Consider the following 19,357-nt stretch of genomic DNA (forward strand, 5'->3'; position numbering starts at 1 on the left):
GTTTGGTGACGCGAGCGCGCCTCAAATGCGCTTCCCCGAAACTCCGCAGGATCAGTGCTGCCTTCAGGGGCAGTCGGAGATTTTAGGCAAACGCGCCTTTGATTAGGAGGATCTGTAGGAGAATACAACCTGCAGCAATAGTGAAAGGGGGTTTGTTATGATTTATTGATCGTATGTGACGCATTTGAGTTGTAGCTTTTCCTGTTTATTTCACTTTTTTTTGTATCTGCATATAGTGGTGTTGTTTCTTAAATAGAACCCAAACCACTTCATACAGGGGGTTTCCTTCCACAGCACATTATTTTATATTTTACTACCACTGAGAATAGTAGCTCCGCTCCACTTTATCCCTATAATAATAATAATAATAATAATAATAATAATAATAATAATAATAATAATAATAATAATAATAATAAAAATTTAAAAAAGACCCATCACAGTGACTGGACCATTTCTTACAAACGGTACTTGAACGCACCGTCAAGCAGCAGTGCGCTCCTGTTTATTGCCCCACACACACGCACACGCACACACACACACACACACACACACACACACACACACACACCCGACGGTGCTTCTGCAGCAGCAGGTTAACTGTGTGCTCCGTGATGGAATACAATCTGTGTGACTGCTTACACAAATATGGAGTTCATTGAAGGATCAGGCATATCTGGTTGGGCTTACATAATAAAAGATACTATTGTTACCCCCCCCCGACTCGGCCTGTGCGTCCTCAATGAGCTACACATTTAATAGGGGTCGACAGGGCAAAATCAATAACAATGTGTCTGGAAGACATTTGATGAAAAAAAAAAAAAAAAAAGGCAGGGCTGGAGGGGGGGAGGAGGTGTAAGAAATCATGTTAAACAGACAACAAAAAAAAGCTTCAGGTTGACAGCAGAATCTTTTGTTCCAAGTTAAATATCTTATCTCTCTTATTTACCTTAATGGCAGAATAAAATATTAAAACATAGATATGAGTCGACTGGAGGTGCAGCAAATGTTATCTGTTTGAAGCTTTCATTTTTTTTTAATAAGCGTCTGTATTAAAGAGACTGTCTAAGACCCCTTACTTAGGTAAATCTGTATTCATGACTGCTAATTTGCAACAGGAAGAAGCTTTGGCACACTTTCTTTTTAAAGATTTAGCGGCCACTATAACCTAGAAACACAATGGAGTAATGATAAGGCTGCTATGGCTGAAGATATTGGTAGATATAAGGTCATTTCAGAGGATTGGCCCATCAGCAATGACTACTCTGGGGCCCCTTCTTTGTTTGGACATTCGCTGTAATAGGTCTGCTCCTTCTGTATCATTGAGCATCAAAAAACAAATGAACTGTTGTTAAATGACTTAAGGATCATGTGTCAGAATCAGAGAAAAACAAACAAAACGCAATCACTTTGGACTAATCTTCTCATTTCAGTCTTAAGTCTTTCCACTAATCAAGGAAATTTGGTCAGGACAGATCTATATTTAAATAGTTAAACTCACTGAAAAGTAATATTAGATGCAAAGACTTTATCATAACACAGGGTTTTGCTTGTCATTTGCTGGATATGTGATTCAAGCATGTGATGATACTTTGGTATTGTTTATATGCAGTGCTGCCCTCTGCTTCCACTGCATGGTATCACACTCGAAACACAATTCTCTCCTACAAGGCATGATTCATGAGATTACCCATCATGGCAGTGGGCTGATATAATGAAAATAATTCTCCCTTGATGATGTAAATCTAAAAACGAAAAGTACATATTTAAAATGTAAAGTAATAAACCCAGAAAACAAAAATCAGACGGGTAAATATATAAAAATACTTTATTAGACATCAACCTTTTACAAACAAGATTATCATTGAACGGGTTCCGATCAATGACAGCAGCACCAAAACCACCAGGAAACATGAACAATAACAAACAACAGTCAGACAAGGACACGTGGTGGGGAAAAGCTTATCAGAGCTCGAGCTGGAGTGTACTTCGGAGTCTTTTTTTCACTCTAATGTGCGGAGAGCTGGTCCAGGTTGTCGTTGCTGCGGCTGGAGAGGTGGGCCTCCAGAATCTCCCCAAATAGATTCCGTTTCAGGAGGCTGTAGGCCATGGGCAGAAGCTGCCTGATAACCTTGTGGAAATACTGGGGAGAGACAGGAAACAAAAAAGGATTGATAATGCATTTCTTTTAACTACAGTCTTAGTGGTTGCAGCATTCAGGCCTTTACACGGCTTAAGGGAGCGGTTCCCCAACCTTTTGGCTTTTAAATCCGAAAGAATTATAAACAAATATGTGTGGCAGAAATGCGCCTTTCTGTCTGTTATACTTCTTATCAAGCTAGGGTTGGTAATGTTAACTCTATGCTACATAAAAAAACAGCCCAGGGTTCCAACTCTTTTCCCAATAAAGTGGCTAGCAACACTAGCCCCCCCCCTAAAAAAACGCTATATCTAGCAGAAAAGTCGCTACACTGTCAGTCCGTCCCTTCAGGTCTCTCCCACAACATTATGATAAAGAACCTAAACATCGAACATGGCTATTGTTAGTACTCACATCTGTCAAGCTAGCATGAAACATCTGGACGGACTTAGGAGGGTCATAGCCTCAGATATTGGATTTGTTCTTGTTTTTTTTGTTAGAGAATGATTAATTGATTGCTGTCAGGACATAATGAGAATTTCAATAAAAAGAAAAAAATATATTTTTGAAGAACATTACCAACCCTCGCTTTAAAAATATATCATGTGACCCATTCAAGGGGTACCGGCCCATAAACAAAGCTATTAGGCAATGCTTTGTGACGAGGGTTTCACCTTTACTCCTGCACGTTAAACAATGTCACAAGAAAGGGAAGCACTGTGCGGAATTGAAAATGCTAAAAAAAACAACCCGAGATGAGATTCATTCACAGAAACCCATGGTTGCATACAGGAAAGAAACCATATCCAAGTTGTCTGAATATTCGGTTAAATATATAGTATATTCAAGACAATGGTCAGGAAGCAAAAAGACTGTGGCTATATTTGAGTCAAAGTTCTGAGTGGGAGTGTCTAAAAGGGCTTTAAGCACCACTTTATGAGACTCACGTGGGATCCGTAGCAGAAGAGGTCCAATCCTAGTTCATATCCCATGCCGTAGTCACACTCGTCGTTGGCAAACTGGACAAACGTGACCATCTCCTGCAGAGGTCCGAAGGCTTTGACGCGCTCCTCGTCGTTCCGGGCCTCAGCGATCGCCTTCAGGATCTTCTTGAGGCCAGCTGGATATAAAAGAGGGAGAAAAATAAATATCAAGTAATCACTCACCTGAAATGAAACACACTTTTTAAGTCTTTAAAATGGGTTTATTACTGTATATACACACACATTACACACAAGCTCACCATCTGTTTCTGGTAGTTCTCTGTATCCAACATCGTTCTTGTCTACAGGTACAACGATGCCGCCACCGTGGAACGTCTTGGTGACCACCTGATGGTGAGACAAGAGATTTCCTGCTAGTGTCAACTACGAGCACAACACTCCACAACGCTCACACAACCACTTTAAAATGTTTTCCCCACATGCTGTGAAATAATAGTAAGTTTATCCACTGTGATTGTATCAAGGGTGATCTTTTAAACCAATAAAGACCGTTCCTAATGCTAGGGGTTTAACTTGTAGCAAACATAACTCTACATAGTATTGCCTTGATATGCTGCTGCGATTTAAATGTTCAATTCTAGGGACAAAGCAACACGTGAGGTAGAAGTTATGAGTGAGTTCTTCAAACAATAGACAAATATGTTTTGCTCAATTGTGTGAGTCACCTTCTTGTCCCGCTGCTTCATGCCTTTGGTCTTCTGCTCTAGGGACAAGCCCAGAGTCTCCGCCCGGTCCCTCAGCTGTGCCTCCAAGCTGTCCAAGGGCTCGCCCCCTGCTTTCTTGCTGCCCCTCTCTTTCCTCCTCTTCAACAGATACAGGCTGATGGCGGAGGGAAATGTTGGCCAGATGACGCGTATGAGAGAAGAGAGAAAGACAGTGTGAAAAAGAATCGACTAAGGACAAATGCAGACATAATAAGGCAGAGTTCTCATTTTGAAATTCTAACTTTCTCTCTTAAAACATGCAGCTGAAATATAGAAAATGTCTCCGCATGGTCAATATTCTGTCAGTACTCACAGGACAGCAGCGAACACGTTGTCTCCCATCTGCGTGATAGTGCAGCCTTTCTTGGCTTCATTTCCCCCAACGAACGCAGGGAGGGAGTCTGGAGCGTCTCTGGTGGATTTGGGGATCAACAGAATTCAGTAAATCAGAATAAATGATGCACATGCAGATACAATTTTCGTATCGTCAACCCTTCAATAACTAGCGTACGCTCCCTGCTAACAGTTATGCCAGAAGACCAAATCATCGGCTCAGTAGTGGAAGCTACAGTGTTGTCATAAGCAAGCACAGTGTCCCGGCACAGACGTCTCGTGTACCTGTAGTAGCCGATGTGATGTTGACTGTCTCCGCTCCCCAGAATGATGGTCTGGAACTCCGGCGGGTCGTATAAATACCGCCAGTGGAGGTGGAAGTTGGGGTGAGGATTGTTGGAGTTTTTGTGGGCTCCTGCAAGGATGTCAAATGGACCAACCAGCTGCAAACCCAGCGTGTCTTTCAGAGCGCCTACAGAGATTAAGATGTATGAAAAGAATACATTGACACAGTGATAAACTGAAAAACAGTCAAATGCTTGCTTTTCCTGATGGTTTATTATACTTATATTGATATATCGTGTGTGTATAAATAAACACTTTTCTATTCTAAACTTTTATGAAAAACAGAATACAATATGCAAAACCTAAGAAAGCTAAAAGACATTTTCAAAAGGAACCAATTTCTTCCAGTAGCTTCAATTAACCTTGTTATGGTCTTACAAAATACAGAGCAGCCTGTTAAATATTTAAACAGGAAATCCATCATATGGGGCAAGGATGTTTCTATTTAATGCATGTGGACTGTCTGACTGTTTACAAGTGGTCTCGTTGAACAGCCCATTCATCCAGACTTCCCATTGGCATTGAGTATGGCTCCATCCTGTTTTTCTCCATGGCTACAGGCAGGAAAATGAACGCACCTTCTGTCCAACCAGTATTCGTGTAATAAAATACAGCGTTTGTGTAACGAGCATACCACGGGGGCTGTCGGGACAAAGCTCCTTGCAGAAGTCCCAGAAGAGGTACAGGTCTTCTGGCATTTGAAGCTTGTACAGTTGCATCATCTCATCTCGTTGCTTTGAACGCACGTCTGACGATGGCGCGGCTTTGGGTTCATCAGTACGGGCTTTCTTCAACTCCCCATTGCCAGTACCTGACTCCTGAAGAAATGCATTGTAGGAAAAAAACAATATGTTATACACTAAATCGCCAGTTTATAAGGTAAACAGCCCTGCAATAAACTGAATTGTATTGGGTTCTGCTTGTAGGTCCTTCAAAGGGTAAACTTAGTATTGGAGAACCATTTTGCAATGGTGATAACATGAATTAAGCCAACAGAATGAAATACATTTTTTCGTTTGGTTCATGGAGGAATCAGATACCTGGGTGTTATTTTTACTCCAAACATCTCCCAATTATAGCAGTTTAACGAATGGTTGAATGAACATTGAACCGATTCCAACTTTAAATGTTAGACAAGCTTATAAGTGAATTTAATTGGCTCAACAAAAGCAAAACAATTTAAAACGCTAATTTCACCCAAAGACAGGGGATGACACCGACTACCAGACTAGAAACTACTATAAGGCAGCTGGGAAGGCATACGTGCTCAGATTAAAAACACATCTCAAACATTGGTGCACCTTCAGAACTGCACTACATTATACAAAGACATGCAGGGCTACCAGCCAACGATCTGTGTGGTAACAAAATATACAACTACTGCTTATTGCCTCTGTTGGTTCCAAAACCAACAAACAACATGAGCGTGGAAGGTAAAGACTCATTATATGGATTAAAATGGACCTTTCTTTTAATAGACGGACTCCAGCCACCACAAATCTTGTTCCAGTTTAACCAGATTAGGGTATTAGCTTAACTCAATTTGGTTAACCAGCAGACCCACAGGTTATACATTTTGTGTTCAGTTTAAATGTGTGGGTGTGTTTGTAATGCATTTAAGTGCAGGTACATGCAAGGGTTGCTATTAAAGGGGTCACTACAAACCAGTATACATATACATTTTTCCTCTGTTATTTTGATGGTGAGTAATGTTACAAAGGGATGTTTATGATTGTGGTTCGAAATTATGAATTTTATATTTTAAAAAAGCAGACTTTTAATCTTAACAACTGTCAGTACAGCAGAATCACAAACTACAGCCTCCAAAAGGACGGGCAATGTGAAACAACACAACTCTACATTTCTAAAACAAATCCTGACCATCATAACGAATATAATAATCCATCCATCCATTTTCCGTAACCTGTTTATCCAGTTAAGGGTCGCAGGGGTGCTGGAGCCTATCTCAGCTGTCAATGGGTGAAGGCAGGATACACCCTGGACAGGTCGCCAGTCTGTCGCAGGGCTGACATATAGAGACAGACAACCATTCACACTCACATCCACACCTACGGGCAATCTAGAGTCTTCAATGCACCTAAGCTGCATGTCTTTGGACTGTGGGAGGAAGCCGGAGAACCTGGAGAGAACCCACGCTGACACGGGGAGAACATGCAAACTCCACACAGAAGGTTGTCCAGCCCGGGAATTGAACCCCGGCCCCTCTTGCTGCAAGGCTGTGAGGCGACAGTGCTAACCACTACACCACCGTGCAGCATATAATAATAATAATAATAATAATAATAATAATAATAATAATAATAATAATAATAATAATAACAATAATAATAATAATAAAGGAAAGGAAGAATTGTTTTGTTGTATGAAATAAATGAAAACTGCATTGCATTGTGGTCTCACTGTCCTTATAAATGGTCAGTGCTCTATGTTTTTTTTTCTTAACAGGTGTTATGTAGAAATCTGTCCCCCGGTCGAATAGTGCCCCCTCCTGTTATAATGACAGCGCCCCCCAGCGGTGACTAGGGTTACAGGTGAGGGTTGGCTTTTTGGCATAGGTTTTCAGGTAGAGGGGAAACACATATCGACGAGGTAACAGCATTCGACACAACACCGGCAGAGGAGCGGTACAGGAGCGAGAACGAGCCCTCGGAGGGGCTGGTGGTGACGGTGTCCATGTCTGACCGCTGCTGCTCCACGCAGCGTGCCCAACACTTCTGCCCACAGCGGTGGACTCCAGCTCAGACGCCATTATTATAACAACACGCGGGCACAGCTCGTTGTCTGGTGATACCTCCGCCTGTGGACGGACATCTCTGCGGCCCAGCAGAAGGGCGGTCAAAACGTGGTAATATTACCTGACTGGATTTGGGTTTTCTTTTTGCGCGCCCTGTCATTTTCTTCCTCTTGTCTCCCCGCCGGCGTCTTCTTCTGCGGGTCGGAATCAGCAGCCACTGCGCCGCCGCCCGCGTTAAAGCGCATCACTGCCCCCTGGAGGCTGGGCTTGTGAACTGCAGCCGACATGTCGCTGAGTTTATTCATTGGAGGTTGATTCGCACATGGTGTGTTTTCAGCTTAATCTCAATAATACTTAATCATTTACATCCATACATTTGAGAATATAGACATATTTTGAATATCTGACTTTACAGTAGTGTTAACTGATGGTTTGAAGCATTTGCTCTTTCACATACAGTACCAGTCAAAAGTTTGGACACACCTTCTCATTCAATGGTTTTTCTTTCTTTATTTTTTTTATTTTTTCTACATTGTAGATTAATATTGAAGACATCCAAACTATGAAGGAACACATATGGAATTATGTGGTAAACAAACAAATGCTCAACAAACCAGAATATGTTTTATATTTTAGATTCTTCAAAGTAGTTGAATGAGAAGGTGTGTCCAAACTTTTGACTGCTACTGTAATTTGGGTGATGTGATTATGTTCTTGGCTTTCTGACACAAATGCCACATTTACACACATTTACTTTTTCATTTCAATGGTTTGTTAAAAAACAACTAATTTATATCAGAGCAAACATCAAACATATAATGCCAAGAAATTCAGAAAACACAGAAGGTGACTCATTTAGACTAATGTATAAGACTTTATAACACCATTTGTCCTACAGGGTGAGAAAAACACCTTTCAGGATCACATGCCATAATGTAGGCATTGTGGGATCATAACTATACTGTGCAGTCACGGATAGTTTTGATAATGAATAGGGCAAAAGACTCTACAGATGGGGCATACAGTATAAAGTAATTGCATTGATACACAAATGCAGCTATAGAATGGAAATTATTATTTTCTCTGCTTGTGTCCTTCAGTCCTCTAAAAATAATGAAACGGATAAATGTGAGACTTGAGACTGCAGACAGGTTTGACATGGGCCTTGCTACAGGATATGCTCTTAGCCAGTTGCTTGGGACACAACTGCAGCGTTACTTGTATTTGTTAAGATTGAGGTAGATCCCATCAGCACATTTAGTAGTCAGAGTACTGATGTGTGGGCACTATGCAGATATTTGGTGTCCAAGAGAGGATGGAGAGTAAACAGGTGCACGTGGGTGAAATTCCTATTTTATCTTCATCCTCTATCCAGTCCTCTATTCCTCTGCCTGCGTCTCTTCCTCCTTGTCCTTATATGTTTCCAGGGTCACACAACTACTATTTTCACAGTCCTCTCCCTTTGCAGTTTCAGCAAAATGCATCCAGTTTTCTCTGTTCTTCTTACAGCCACTCAGCAGTGGGTAGCAGGTGTCAAATAGTCTCGCTACAGCCTGAGGGAGACAGAGACAGGGAGAGTGTGATGATGGGAGAGCTGGAAGACTGAAAACTAGTGGTTAAGAAATATGGAGCAGCATTGAGGACAATGGTGTGGTTTTCTTTTCCCCTACAAACACACAAATGTATACCACACGCATGCATCCACAACACGTTCAACACCTGCAGGAATAACGCACCTTGTAGAGCGGATAGCAGATGTCATTGATGTACTCGACTTGCATGTATGGCAGTCGGGTGCTTTTCTCCCTGTTCATTATGTCCTGGTGAGAAGAGAGTAGAGCTAGCTGTTAGAAAAAGGACTATTTCATAGGAGGACAGATGAATTGTGGTTGCTCCAGTCAAACATAGTGTTATTTAATAATATGATTGTGACTCAAGTACCTTTAACTAAGATGGAAAAAAAGACAAAAAAAAGCCAATGTGTTTGAATTGCAAACAGTGGCTATTCATAATGTTCTCAACTGCTACACCTACCAGCTGGGTGGGTTTGCTTTGGTCAAATCAACATCAAGTTCTATTTGTTCTTTAAACTGGGACTAAAACAAACCTGAAGGACATTTTAAATGAAAAAAAGCTTACATCAGGGAGGTAAAATAAACATTTTGGGATGAACGTGATTCCTATTTTACCATGCAGAATAGTTGATAGTTATAACATTTACCACAGATTAAAAAAAAAGAATTATATAAGATTTATGAGTGTAGTTGGATTTTTCTTGTTGGGCTTTCTATGCAACAACATTTTGAGAAGCCTTGGTGCAATATAAATATGTAATCAGAAAAAAATCCTGCGAGCGTGACTTACAATGGGCTTGATTTTGAACTCCTTTTTCTCTTTGTCCCCTTGTGCAAAGAACTCCATGGTAACCAGGTTGGCAATCTGTTTCGGAGAAAGAGAGAGGTCAAGGGTTGTGCTGAATTCAAAATGACTCAGAGATAAAGTAATAAAGTATTCAGATAAAAAAAACCCTACTCTTTTTTGTTCAGGCCAAGGCTTCGTGATGGCAGAGAGGTCACTGGCTGTCATCAACATCGACCTGTGTGGTGAATAAATATCTCAGCAGAATGGCCTCGGTGCCCCGTTCCACCACAGATATCATTATCATCATTTATGTGATTCTCACCTCAGTAAATCTCTTTGTTTCTCACTCTTCCAGCTCACTCTGCTTTTCTTAGCGAGAGAAAAGAACTCTTTCCTTCTCCTAAAAAAAAAGAAAAAGAAAAGAAGGGGCATCAGGGATGAAAAGAAGACGTACGCAATTGTTGATCTACAGCTACTTTGAGGTTTTATGTTTTTTTACATACTCCATGTAGACGGTCAGGTCGGTTGCGAGGATTGCCCTTTTGACCATGTGTAGGACGGCTTTGTGGTCTTCTGCAGAGAGACCGCTGAGAATCTGACTCCCCTGGGAGAGGACGAGAGAGACAGCGGGTGAGTAAGACATTGACTCAGTGACCACAGGTACAGAGAACACACACTTCTGTTAGGAGAAGAAAAGACTGTGTCCACACATTGACTCAGATTTCTTTTTTTTTTAAAGAATAAAGACCTCTTAGAGGGAGATTTGGCAACATTTCTCTTGGAGAATATCCGGCAACATTACAGCTTTTCAATGGCATATCATTTTTTTATTTTGTCTAGCAACGAGAATATATTCCAAGTACTATAATGCCATACAAACAATTAAAAAATATCTATAACAAAAAGAAAATAATATGTAATTTCATCATCCAATTAATTTCATTCCTCCTTAGTGTATCTGTATATCTTCAAATCTAAAAATCTTTGTGCGTGTGTGTCATGCAAAGTTTGATTTAAAAATGACTCAAGTCAAAGAGATTGACAACGACAGATAGATAGTCAGATACAAAGACCAATTAAGTGCAATACTGGAGAAAAACACGGTAGTGCATTATGGTTTACAAGTGTGCATAAACTGTGTGCATAAACAGCTGTGTGCATAAACAGCTGTGTGCATAAACAGCTGACTCATAGGTTGAGAAAAAGAGATGGGGTCAAAATGAATGAAAAGATGAATGGATGAGGTCTTACTGTGTTGTTTAGGATGAAGAGGCACAGGTTGTAGTGGTGGTTTTCAAGAGACGAGTGTCCGTACAGCTGAGCCAAAGGCTGTTGGCTCCTGTGAGAGAGAGAGAGAGATTTGGCTTAAGTTTATATGGAGGTGAAGTTTGGGGCCCATTTATTAAACAACAGCATGGGGACTTGACCCCAGTTAAAAAAAACACACTAAGAGTCCAAAGAAACCGTCCAAACCACGGGTGCAGAGCAGAACTGGGCCAATTTACCCCTCTTAATCAAAATTTGATAAAGAACAAACAGATTTGGAGCCCCATGGTGGAGTCAGACTCAGATTCCCACCAACACAGAGCATACTTAGAGCAGTGAAGCTATCTGAACCCAATTAAATATACCTGAAAGGGAACAATTTAGGAAATCATATTCATATATCAAAGTGATGCTATGAAAATAATTCCCAACACCTACAAGTAAAACAAATAGACAAAGATGATACACTAAGATATTTCAAGCAGTGGAAAACAGAAATCCAACCAGTAAATGAACTACAATGCTATCATTTACTGAATAGAGAATTTCAATTAGCTCAATATTTAACCCAAATAAATCATCCTATAAATGACAAACCCTTACTAGATAGGTAAGTTAGATAAGTAACCATCGACTGGCCATTAAAACAGGTTACCATAACAGAGAATGGCTACAAAGAAAAATAGTGAATATGTATCCGCTGTGCAACAGGAGAAGTTGACACAAAATGTATCTTCTCACACGTCCAAAATATAAAGAAATCAGAGAGAACTTCATCCTTAAATTTAACCAGAAAACTGTGTTACCTTCCAAAAGACAGCACCACAGTAGAACTTGCGGGAGAATATTTTGTTTGAAAAATATCTTAAATGTTAGACAATTTTTTATTTTCATCTTCATTTTTATTTTATTATTATTTTTTGTTATTTTTTTTTTCTGTATTATTATTTTGTATTATATTGGCTGAATATAAGATGGCTGTGACTGACCATTAAAAGCATAATAAGTATAAAACTGTGTTTACCTTTCAATGTAAGAGTTACTGACTCCTCTGTGGTCGAGATCGTGACTCAGAGTTGCTATCATCAGTGCTAAGATCTCCAGACGGGAAAAAATAGTCTGAAATAAAGCAGAAAGACATAGAGGGAGAGAGAGAGTGTGTGTGAGAGAGAGGGAGAGAGAGAAACAGTGAGAAACGTTATTTCCCTGCTTCTCTACATGAAAGCCAGTTTCATCTTGTACATGTTTGCAGTTTTCCCATTGAAAGCGAACCAGTAAAAGAGAGAAGGCGCCTTTGAACATTTGTTTTGTATGTAACCTTGAGGCTCCTGAATCAAGGACAACAATTGTTTTTACAGATATTCTGTAGTTTGTAGAGTTAAACAATTTTGGAGAGGAACAACATAAAACATGGAGATTGGATAAAATATAATTGTGTTAATTTCAAGTTGTTTGGCATAAATGATGGTTGATGTGTTATTCATGTGCTAGTGCAAAGTTAACACAAAAAATAGCATAAAATGTTTATAAAAGGCTCAAACTCAAACTTAAAACAAATGGATGCAGTTGTATGGTTGAAATGAAATATTGATCCTTAAGACCATTAAAATGTACTGAAGATAAACAAAACGTGGCCTGATCACATCTGATTGATTGACCAAAAGAGCCCAAACAGCTGACCAAACTCGTAAATATATGGGTTTAAAGCCAGAAATCAATATAATATGCATGAATACCTGGAAATCAAACACTACAGTTACAATTATTGGCATTCCAACTCCTTAACTACTACTGGAACTCACTAGAACTTCCAATGTTCAGAACGCTGACACATCAAAGAGGATGAACTAGAGTTTCCCAGTCACAATTAATCATGTTATAGCGAGACGCAGGCAGAGAAAAGGAAAGAGAGAGCGAGACTGAAATAAGTGAGTGGCAGAAGTCACTTAAGCAGAGATTTACGCGGGTGTGTGATCGATCCCCATGGAAAGCAGTTAAGAGGTTTTGGGGAGGTCTAAAATGAATCCTCTTTCGATTAGTTAAGAGTGCCCTGTACTGGAGAAACCCTGCAGGCCTTGAATGACTCCTCCACAAACTTAAGAACTTAGCTGTACTTAAAAAAAAAAAAAAAGAAAAAAGACGACGACGCGCTGTAGATGCCACGTGAATCAAACATCAATACGTGACGGCTTCACATAAACGGTAGTCACCAAAATTAAGAGATGCACAGATTTTCCTTTTTTCACACGTTTAGATGAGATAAAATAAGATAATCCTTTATTGGTCTCACAGTGGGAACATTTGCAGGATTACCGCAGCAAAGTGGAGAGTGCAAAAATAGACATCACTAGAAAACAATACAAAAAAATATTGCAATAAATAATTAAACAGTAAAGGTATAATAAATAAGCTATAAATAATAGTAAAAAACAACAAAAGCTAAAACTACAATTTAATCAGATTAAGTGGTTGGATATACATTATTGCAAATATGAGGTAGGAAATATAAAGTGTTTATATTGCTCATACATTGATATTGATACTGATATTGGACATGAATAATAAGTAATGATTTAGCAAATATGCTAGTTTGGCAAAAAAAAAGTTACATTTTCATTTTTACATTAGAGTTTTGGTAGTGATGGGTAATTGTACGTGCATGTTTGCCCAAAAAAACCACACGTAGATGCAGGCGTGCACTAACCTGGAGTTGGTCCGTGGCCATGAGCATAGCGAACATGCTTTGAGCAGTGCTCAGCGCGTGGTTCCAGTTGTGATAAGGCACGTTGTTCCTGTAACCACGTCTCACAGTCAGGACCCACTGGCAGAGACTCTGGGAGGAAATAGACATTTACAAGAGGTGGTCAATAACCAAAGGGGGGGTCAGTTAGGACTGGAATGTGCGTTTTTTATGAAGAAAAGCTGCAAAAAGTGAGAGCTGTGCACCGCAGCTTCTGTCAGCTGCAGGCTGCTACAACAGCAATTTTTCAAATCTTTTAGTGCCACCTACAGGGGAAATTGTATTAATTTCTACAGACATGCTATATACTACTACTGGAAGCTCAGTGGTATTGATAGTACTCCAAGACTAGTGTTTCCCATGGGTGGGAATGAACCTAAGGCCTCAAGATTGTGGGATAGATTTGCTATCTTTGACCATATTGTAAAAGGCAAGCAACGATAGTAAATGATAAACATCAAAATCAACTAAGTTCACAAGAGACATTTTGAGAGTAGCACTGCCGATGAGCCAGCATCGAACCCTCAACCTTCAGCATATGTCACAACTACATAACTCTAAAAGAGAAAAGGTTATAAACACAAATCCTCAGAAATTTGGACAACAAATATGCTCGCTCAATATGCTTTTCATCTTCATAGAGGCTCATTTGGTGCTCTCAGTGTGTCCATGCAGAGGTATTTAAAGTTAAGTCATTTGGGAGCTGCTTGAATATAAAACCATGACGTTCATATTGTTTAATCTCAAATTCCCTTCAATAAACTCATTTGAATCAATTTCTTTTTCCATATTCAGGCGGTATTCGTGGTGGAACACTGGTGGCGCTACTCTCTGCCGTGAAGCATAATTATCAGCAGGTCAGTTACCTTGTAATCAATGTTAAACTCCTGCACCAAGTTGAGGTCCAGGAACATGCGAATGGTGGCCTGGGAGGTCAGGTCTTCAGGCAGACCAAAATCAGAGAAATGGAAGTCTAGGAGTTGCAGTGATTCAACAGGAGGAATCGTGGTCTCCTGAAAACATACAACATAACATAAAAAAGATCTCTTTTTTTTTTATTACATTGTGCAGGTAAAATCATGTTTTATGTTTAACATGGGTGAGCCATCATATACACTAATCATCCAGCATTAGTTGTCAAAATCTGACCTTCAGTTAACTGACCAGTTGATTCCAGGACTACTTAAAAATAGGGAAATTGAATCAGGAAAGATGGTGAAAAAAGGAGGCTTAGAGGAATGTTGTATGTATAGAAAAGGTAATAAGATAGGTGAAATTGTCCTCTTTCTTGTCAATATTATTTACATGTATGATATTACAATGGTGAAGTGCAGAGGGGCAAGCGAGGCAAGACCAAACTGAAAGTATTCGTTTCTACCAAAATAACGTTAAGGATCACCTGCAGGGCTTGGATCTCCTGCTCTGCCGCCGTGATGTGGTAGGCAAGAACCTTTGGGAAAGAAGAGAGAACACGCATATCATTTTAAGTTGCGATAGGTTCACTTGGCTGCGAGCTAAAGCTGTGATTTGGATTAACTGGGTGACCCACCTCCTGTGTGACCTCTATACTGGCCCTCCGCTCCTCGGTGATCTGCACAGCCTGAACATACTGCAGGGCCAGGCCGCAGTACACCGCCAGGTCCTCTAGCAGGCGCTCATCATATCTGTTAAAGGCTTCCACCTCGTCCGAGTCTCTGCTCCTCTTGTTCGTCAGCTGGCACACCGCTACGTTACGGGGGAGGGGATAGAGGACAGTGTAAGAACAAAGTTGTGTGAATTACTTTGTACATCTGAAATGCATCATGACCTTCGCCATTCTTGCAAGAGACTCACCAATGACGTTTTCAGACCTCTCATTTCTGACAGGGCAGCAGATCACACTCTGCGTTGATTCCTCAGAACTCTCCGACATATTGAGTGTTTCCATGGAAACCAGAGTTCGGAAGGCATGTGTTGGGTCTATGTTGCTTAGGTCACGCTCCCTGAAAAATGACACGGAACAAGTTCCACTATGTCTGACGATGATAAGCAGGCAATACATTCTCTGTCCTAATGAATCATGCAGCAGGCAGAACCTTCTGTAGATCTGGCAGCTTGATCCGAGCTCCTCGCACTCCATGTGGATCACCCTAGAGAATGAACCCTGAGGGAAAAAACACCAGAGGAAGAGAAGAAAACTTGCATTAGGGAAGATAGGACTTGATTATCTAAACAAACAAAAAGGACTCAAACAGGATATGGCACCTGATCTTCAGCAACTGATGTTTTCTTGCTGGGGATGAAGATGGTGCAGAACTGAGCGCACGTGAAGGGCATGATGGTGGCAGCCATCTTAGTCAGCAGAACTTCAAAGGAATGGTGCTCCTTTGACAATACCTGTGCCATCTCTATCAAGGCCTACAAACACAGTGTGTTTATATAGAAATATATACAAACAAATAAACAAACATACATACAAACAAACATACATACATACATACAAAAATACATACATACATACATACATACATACATACATACATACATACATACATACATACATACATACCTTCTCATTCAATGGTATTCTTTTTTTCTACATTGTAGATACATACATACACACACACATACATACATACATACATATATACATACATACATACATACACACACACATACATACATACATACATACATACATACATACATACATACATACATACATACATACATACATACATACATACATACATACATACATACATACGTAGAAATAGATAGATTTAGATTACACATGGTTCTCTGCTTACCTGACTTCGTTTGGCCTCCTGTCTTGAGCTTTCATACAGCTGGACATTATCCAGGAGCATCCCCAACACATCCATATGATTTGACAGCACCTGGCCAGTAAAATTCAATTCAAACTTAACTCAAGACAGATAGTCACTTCTAAACAAAATGTAGCAAGTAACATACATACATAGACAACAGCTCTAACATGTGCTGCTCTGTAATAACAGGCCCAAACCTCTCGTGCCTCACCTTTTCATCCATGTCGGTAAAAACAGGAACTGATCCATCGCCGTCATTTCTCTTGTTAATCATTACAACTACACCTACCACCTGTCCACACACAAAAAGAAGGCATGATCAATTGTTACATAATCTGCGTTATAACCTCTATAATACATTGCACTGATGAAGCATTAAGGCATGTGCAAAAGAAAAAAAAATTGTTACAAATGTTACCTCTCCACCGTGGTTCTTGATGGGAACACTCAAAACTGTCCTGATTTGTGACGTTTCACCATCATCTAACATGAATCTGGGGTCCTGAAGACATGAACAATGGACACACATAAATACATAACACTACAGACTTTATTGCAACACATTTTTGCGTGTAAAACATGATATGGCATCATTGTGTGCATTAGGATGTTTATGTAATTTGGCAGCAAAGGACTTTAACACCTATCCAGACTTTACTCTATCCATACTCCAGCATCCTAAAACTACCTGGTCAATATTAGTTATCGTCTTTAGACAGATCAGGCCAGGAATATCCATGTTTCCCAGTAACCTTGCTGACCTACGGGTTATTAGGAACTAACCACGCACACCTACGCCACCTGCCAACTCTGCGATGCGTTGGCACCGGCTGCTAATCACATTGATGAGAGGACAAGGAGTGCTGGCGGGTGGCATCACCTGTAAGCCCTTAAGTGAGCTGTGCCGTCTTAGTGTGGGTGTGTGTATGTGTGTGGGTGTGTGCAAGTGACAGCATAGCGTAATACCGAACAACACAGTCTCACTAATCAGAGTTAAGTCGGTGGAAGGAGCCTCTAAAACACGTGTCAAACTCAAGGCCCGCGGGCCACATCCGGCCCGTGAATGAATTATCTTTGGCCCGCATGATAAAATCTATTTACTATTAGAGCTGGCCCGCCGGTATATCGCACGCACCACCAAAATACTACAAATCCCACAATGCACTGTCCGTGTGTCGGCACGTCAATCGCGGGCCTCACAGTCTGTATTACATACCACTTGTGTCAACTTTCAACTATCCCTCTCCCCAAAAAATGGCTAAACGAAAGGTGGAATTTGAAAACAGGAGTTTTCAAGACAGGCGGGAGGCACAGTATATGTTCGCGGATGTAAAGGCCAAAGCTGTGTGTCTTCTGTGCGGAGACAGTGTGGCTGTAATGAAAGAATACAACATAAGAACAGACATTTTCAGTTTTTAATGTAGTTTCATTTTTGCATTTTTTTTCTCTTGCTACTACAGGACATTTGATTTTTCTTTGAAGTAAATTATTTTTGGCTGTTTGCCTGTAGAAAATGTTTTCACTTGAAATTACTCTGGAAAAACTGCAGATAGAGCCATAAGCAATTAATGAAACTGATTTTATTACTTTTATTTTTATTTATTTATGTATTATTTATAATTTTTATTTCATTTATTTCATAATTAATGTTGTTTTATAGGCAATACTCTATAGGCCTTGTTAGTTCCAGGTTCAATATGTGCACTAAGGTTCTTTCAATAAGTTTTCAATAAACGTTGAACCCATCTGGCCCTTGACTCAATTTCTTTATTTCGGCCCACTGTGTATTTGAGTTTGACACCCCTGCTCTAAAAGGATTAAGAGCTGGTGCGTCATCTGGGATTCCCTCACACACCCCGCCAACACTCCACGAAATAACCACGTCATCGTCTAAAAAACGGTTATCAGGCAATGGGTAACTCATTAAGTCCTCATTATAAGATTATAAGATACCTGTGCTCTTGAACAAACTTGGTCATTTTTTATAAACTTGTCTGTTTTTAAGCAGATCTTACTCCAAAATGCAGAGTCATGACAACTAACTTGTCAGCTTGAAGGGTTTACCTCTGATGCGTCCCTCAGGTTCACTGGTAACCCCGTAGCCAGCACACATCCCATGGTACCCTTCACCAGCCCCAGGTGTGCATGGCTGCAGAGGTTGACCTCGCTCAAGTGACCCGGCGACGTCGGAGCTACCACCTCCTCCAAGGTGCTCCCTCCACCACGGTCTTTCTTTACCAGGGAGACGGAGCAACACTCGGCTGTCAGCAGCTCCCCGGCATGCAGGGCAGCCCCCTGGCAGAGCTCTGCGACGGAGCCCATCCAACTGAGGCCTCCTCTCAGGAGCTCCGTCGACCACGGGCAACAGTCCCCGTGGCCACATGCCGCAGCGGGACCCAGCGGGTGAGGGGAATGGGGCAAGTCAGGGGAGAAAACGGGAGAAAGGGGACGGCAGGGGGAGAAAGAGAAGCGAGAAGAACGTTGAGAGAGGTGAGAGCAAGGGGAGTGACCGCCCAGCAAATCTGGAATGAAGCGATCCACCCACTCGGGGTTGGAGGCCAGGGGTTTGAGCCTGTCCATCAGGGATGACATGTTCAAGTGTGAGCTGGGCAGTGGAGAGGAAGATCTGCGATGAGGAGCCACCCGGAGCAGCTCGCCGTGGTCCAAGCTGCTCCTGGGAAACCTGGGCAGAGGGGACTGTTGACCACTGACCCTGAAGTCACAGACAAGACGGATCAGCGTCAACTCTACCACACTTGACACGTTAATCACATGTTGTTTTGGACATACTTTTTATTTGTTTGTTTGATTTTTGTTTGGTTATACTTATATTTTATTGTACATTTTCATATTTTCTATATTTAAAATATGTTTTTTTTACTGTCGCACTTTGTTTATT

The 19,357-nt window shown here is 40.8% G+C and overlaps 2 protein-coding genes across 2 annotated transcripts; both read right to left on the reverse strand.

The window, feature by feature from the left end:
* Positions 1–1,840: 1,840 nt before the first annotated feature.
* Positions 1,841–7,498, reverse strand: LOC129096185 (histone PARylation factor 1). Its single transcript, XM_054604878.1, has 8 exons — positions 7,403–7,498; positions 5,161–5,344; positions 4,467–4,653; positions 4,162–4,260; positions 3,810–3,963; positions 3,384–3,471; positions 3,088–3,260; positions 1,841–2,143 (listed from the first exon to the last, which is right to left on the reverse strand). Exons 1-8 carry the CDS (start codon positions 7,439–7,441, stop codon positions 2,009–2,011), a joined length of 1,059 nt encoding a protein of 352 aa, XP_054460853.1. The 5' UTR covers positions 7,442–7,498; the 3' UTR covers positions 1,841–2,008.
* A 1,162-nt stretch (positions 7,499–8,660) lies between these two features.
* pde5aa (phosphodiesterase 5A, cGMP-specific, a) lies at positions 8,661–19,038 on the reverse strand. Its single transcript, XM_054605143.1, has 19 exons — positions 18,523–19,038; positions 16,877–16,960; positions 16,670–16,750; positions 16,438–16,527; positions 15,893–16,045; positions 15,724–15,791; positions 15,482–15,630; positions 15,198–15,373; positions 15,048–15,098; positions 14,515–14,661; positions 13,613–13,741; positions 11,933–12,027; positions 10,894–10,981; positions 10,146–10,246; positions 9,965–10,042; positions 9,814–9,877; positions 9,646–9,720; positions 9,018–9,101; positions 8,661–8,834 (listed from the first exon to the last, which is right to left on the reverse strand). Exons 1-19 carry the CDS (start codon positions 19,036–19,038, stop codon positions 8,661–8,663), a joined length of 2,403 nt encoding a protein of 800 aa, XP_054461118.1.
* Between the last annotated feature and the right edge of the window lie 319 nt (positions 19,039–19,357).

This window comes from Anoplopoma fimbria, chromosome 9 (genome assembly GCF_027596085.1).
Source record: "Anoplopoma fimbria isolate UVic2021 breed Golden Eagle Sablefish chromosome 9, Afim_UVic_2022, whole genome shotgun sequence".
In the NCBI taxonomy this organism is placed as follows: Eukaryota; Metazoa; Chordata; class Actinopteri; order Perciformes; family Anoplopomatidae; genus Anoplopoma; species Anoplopoma fimbria.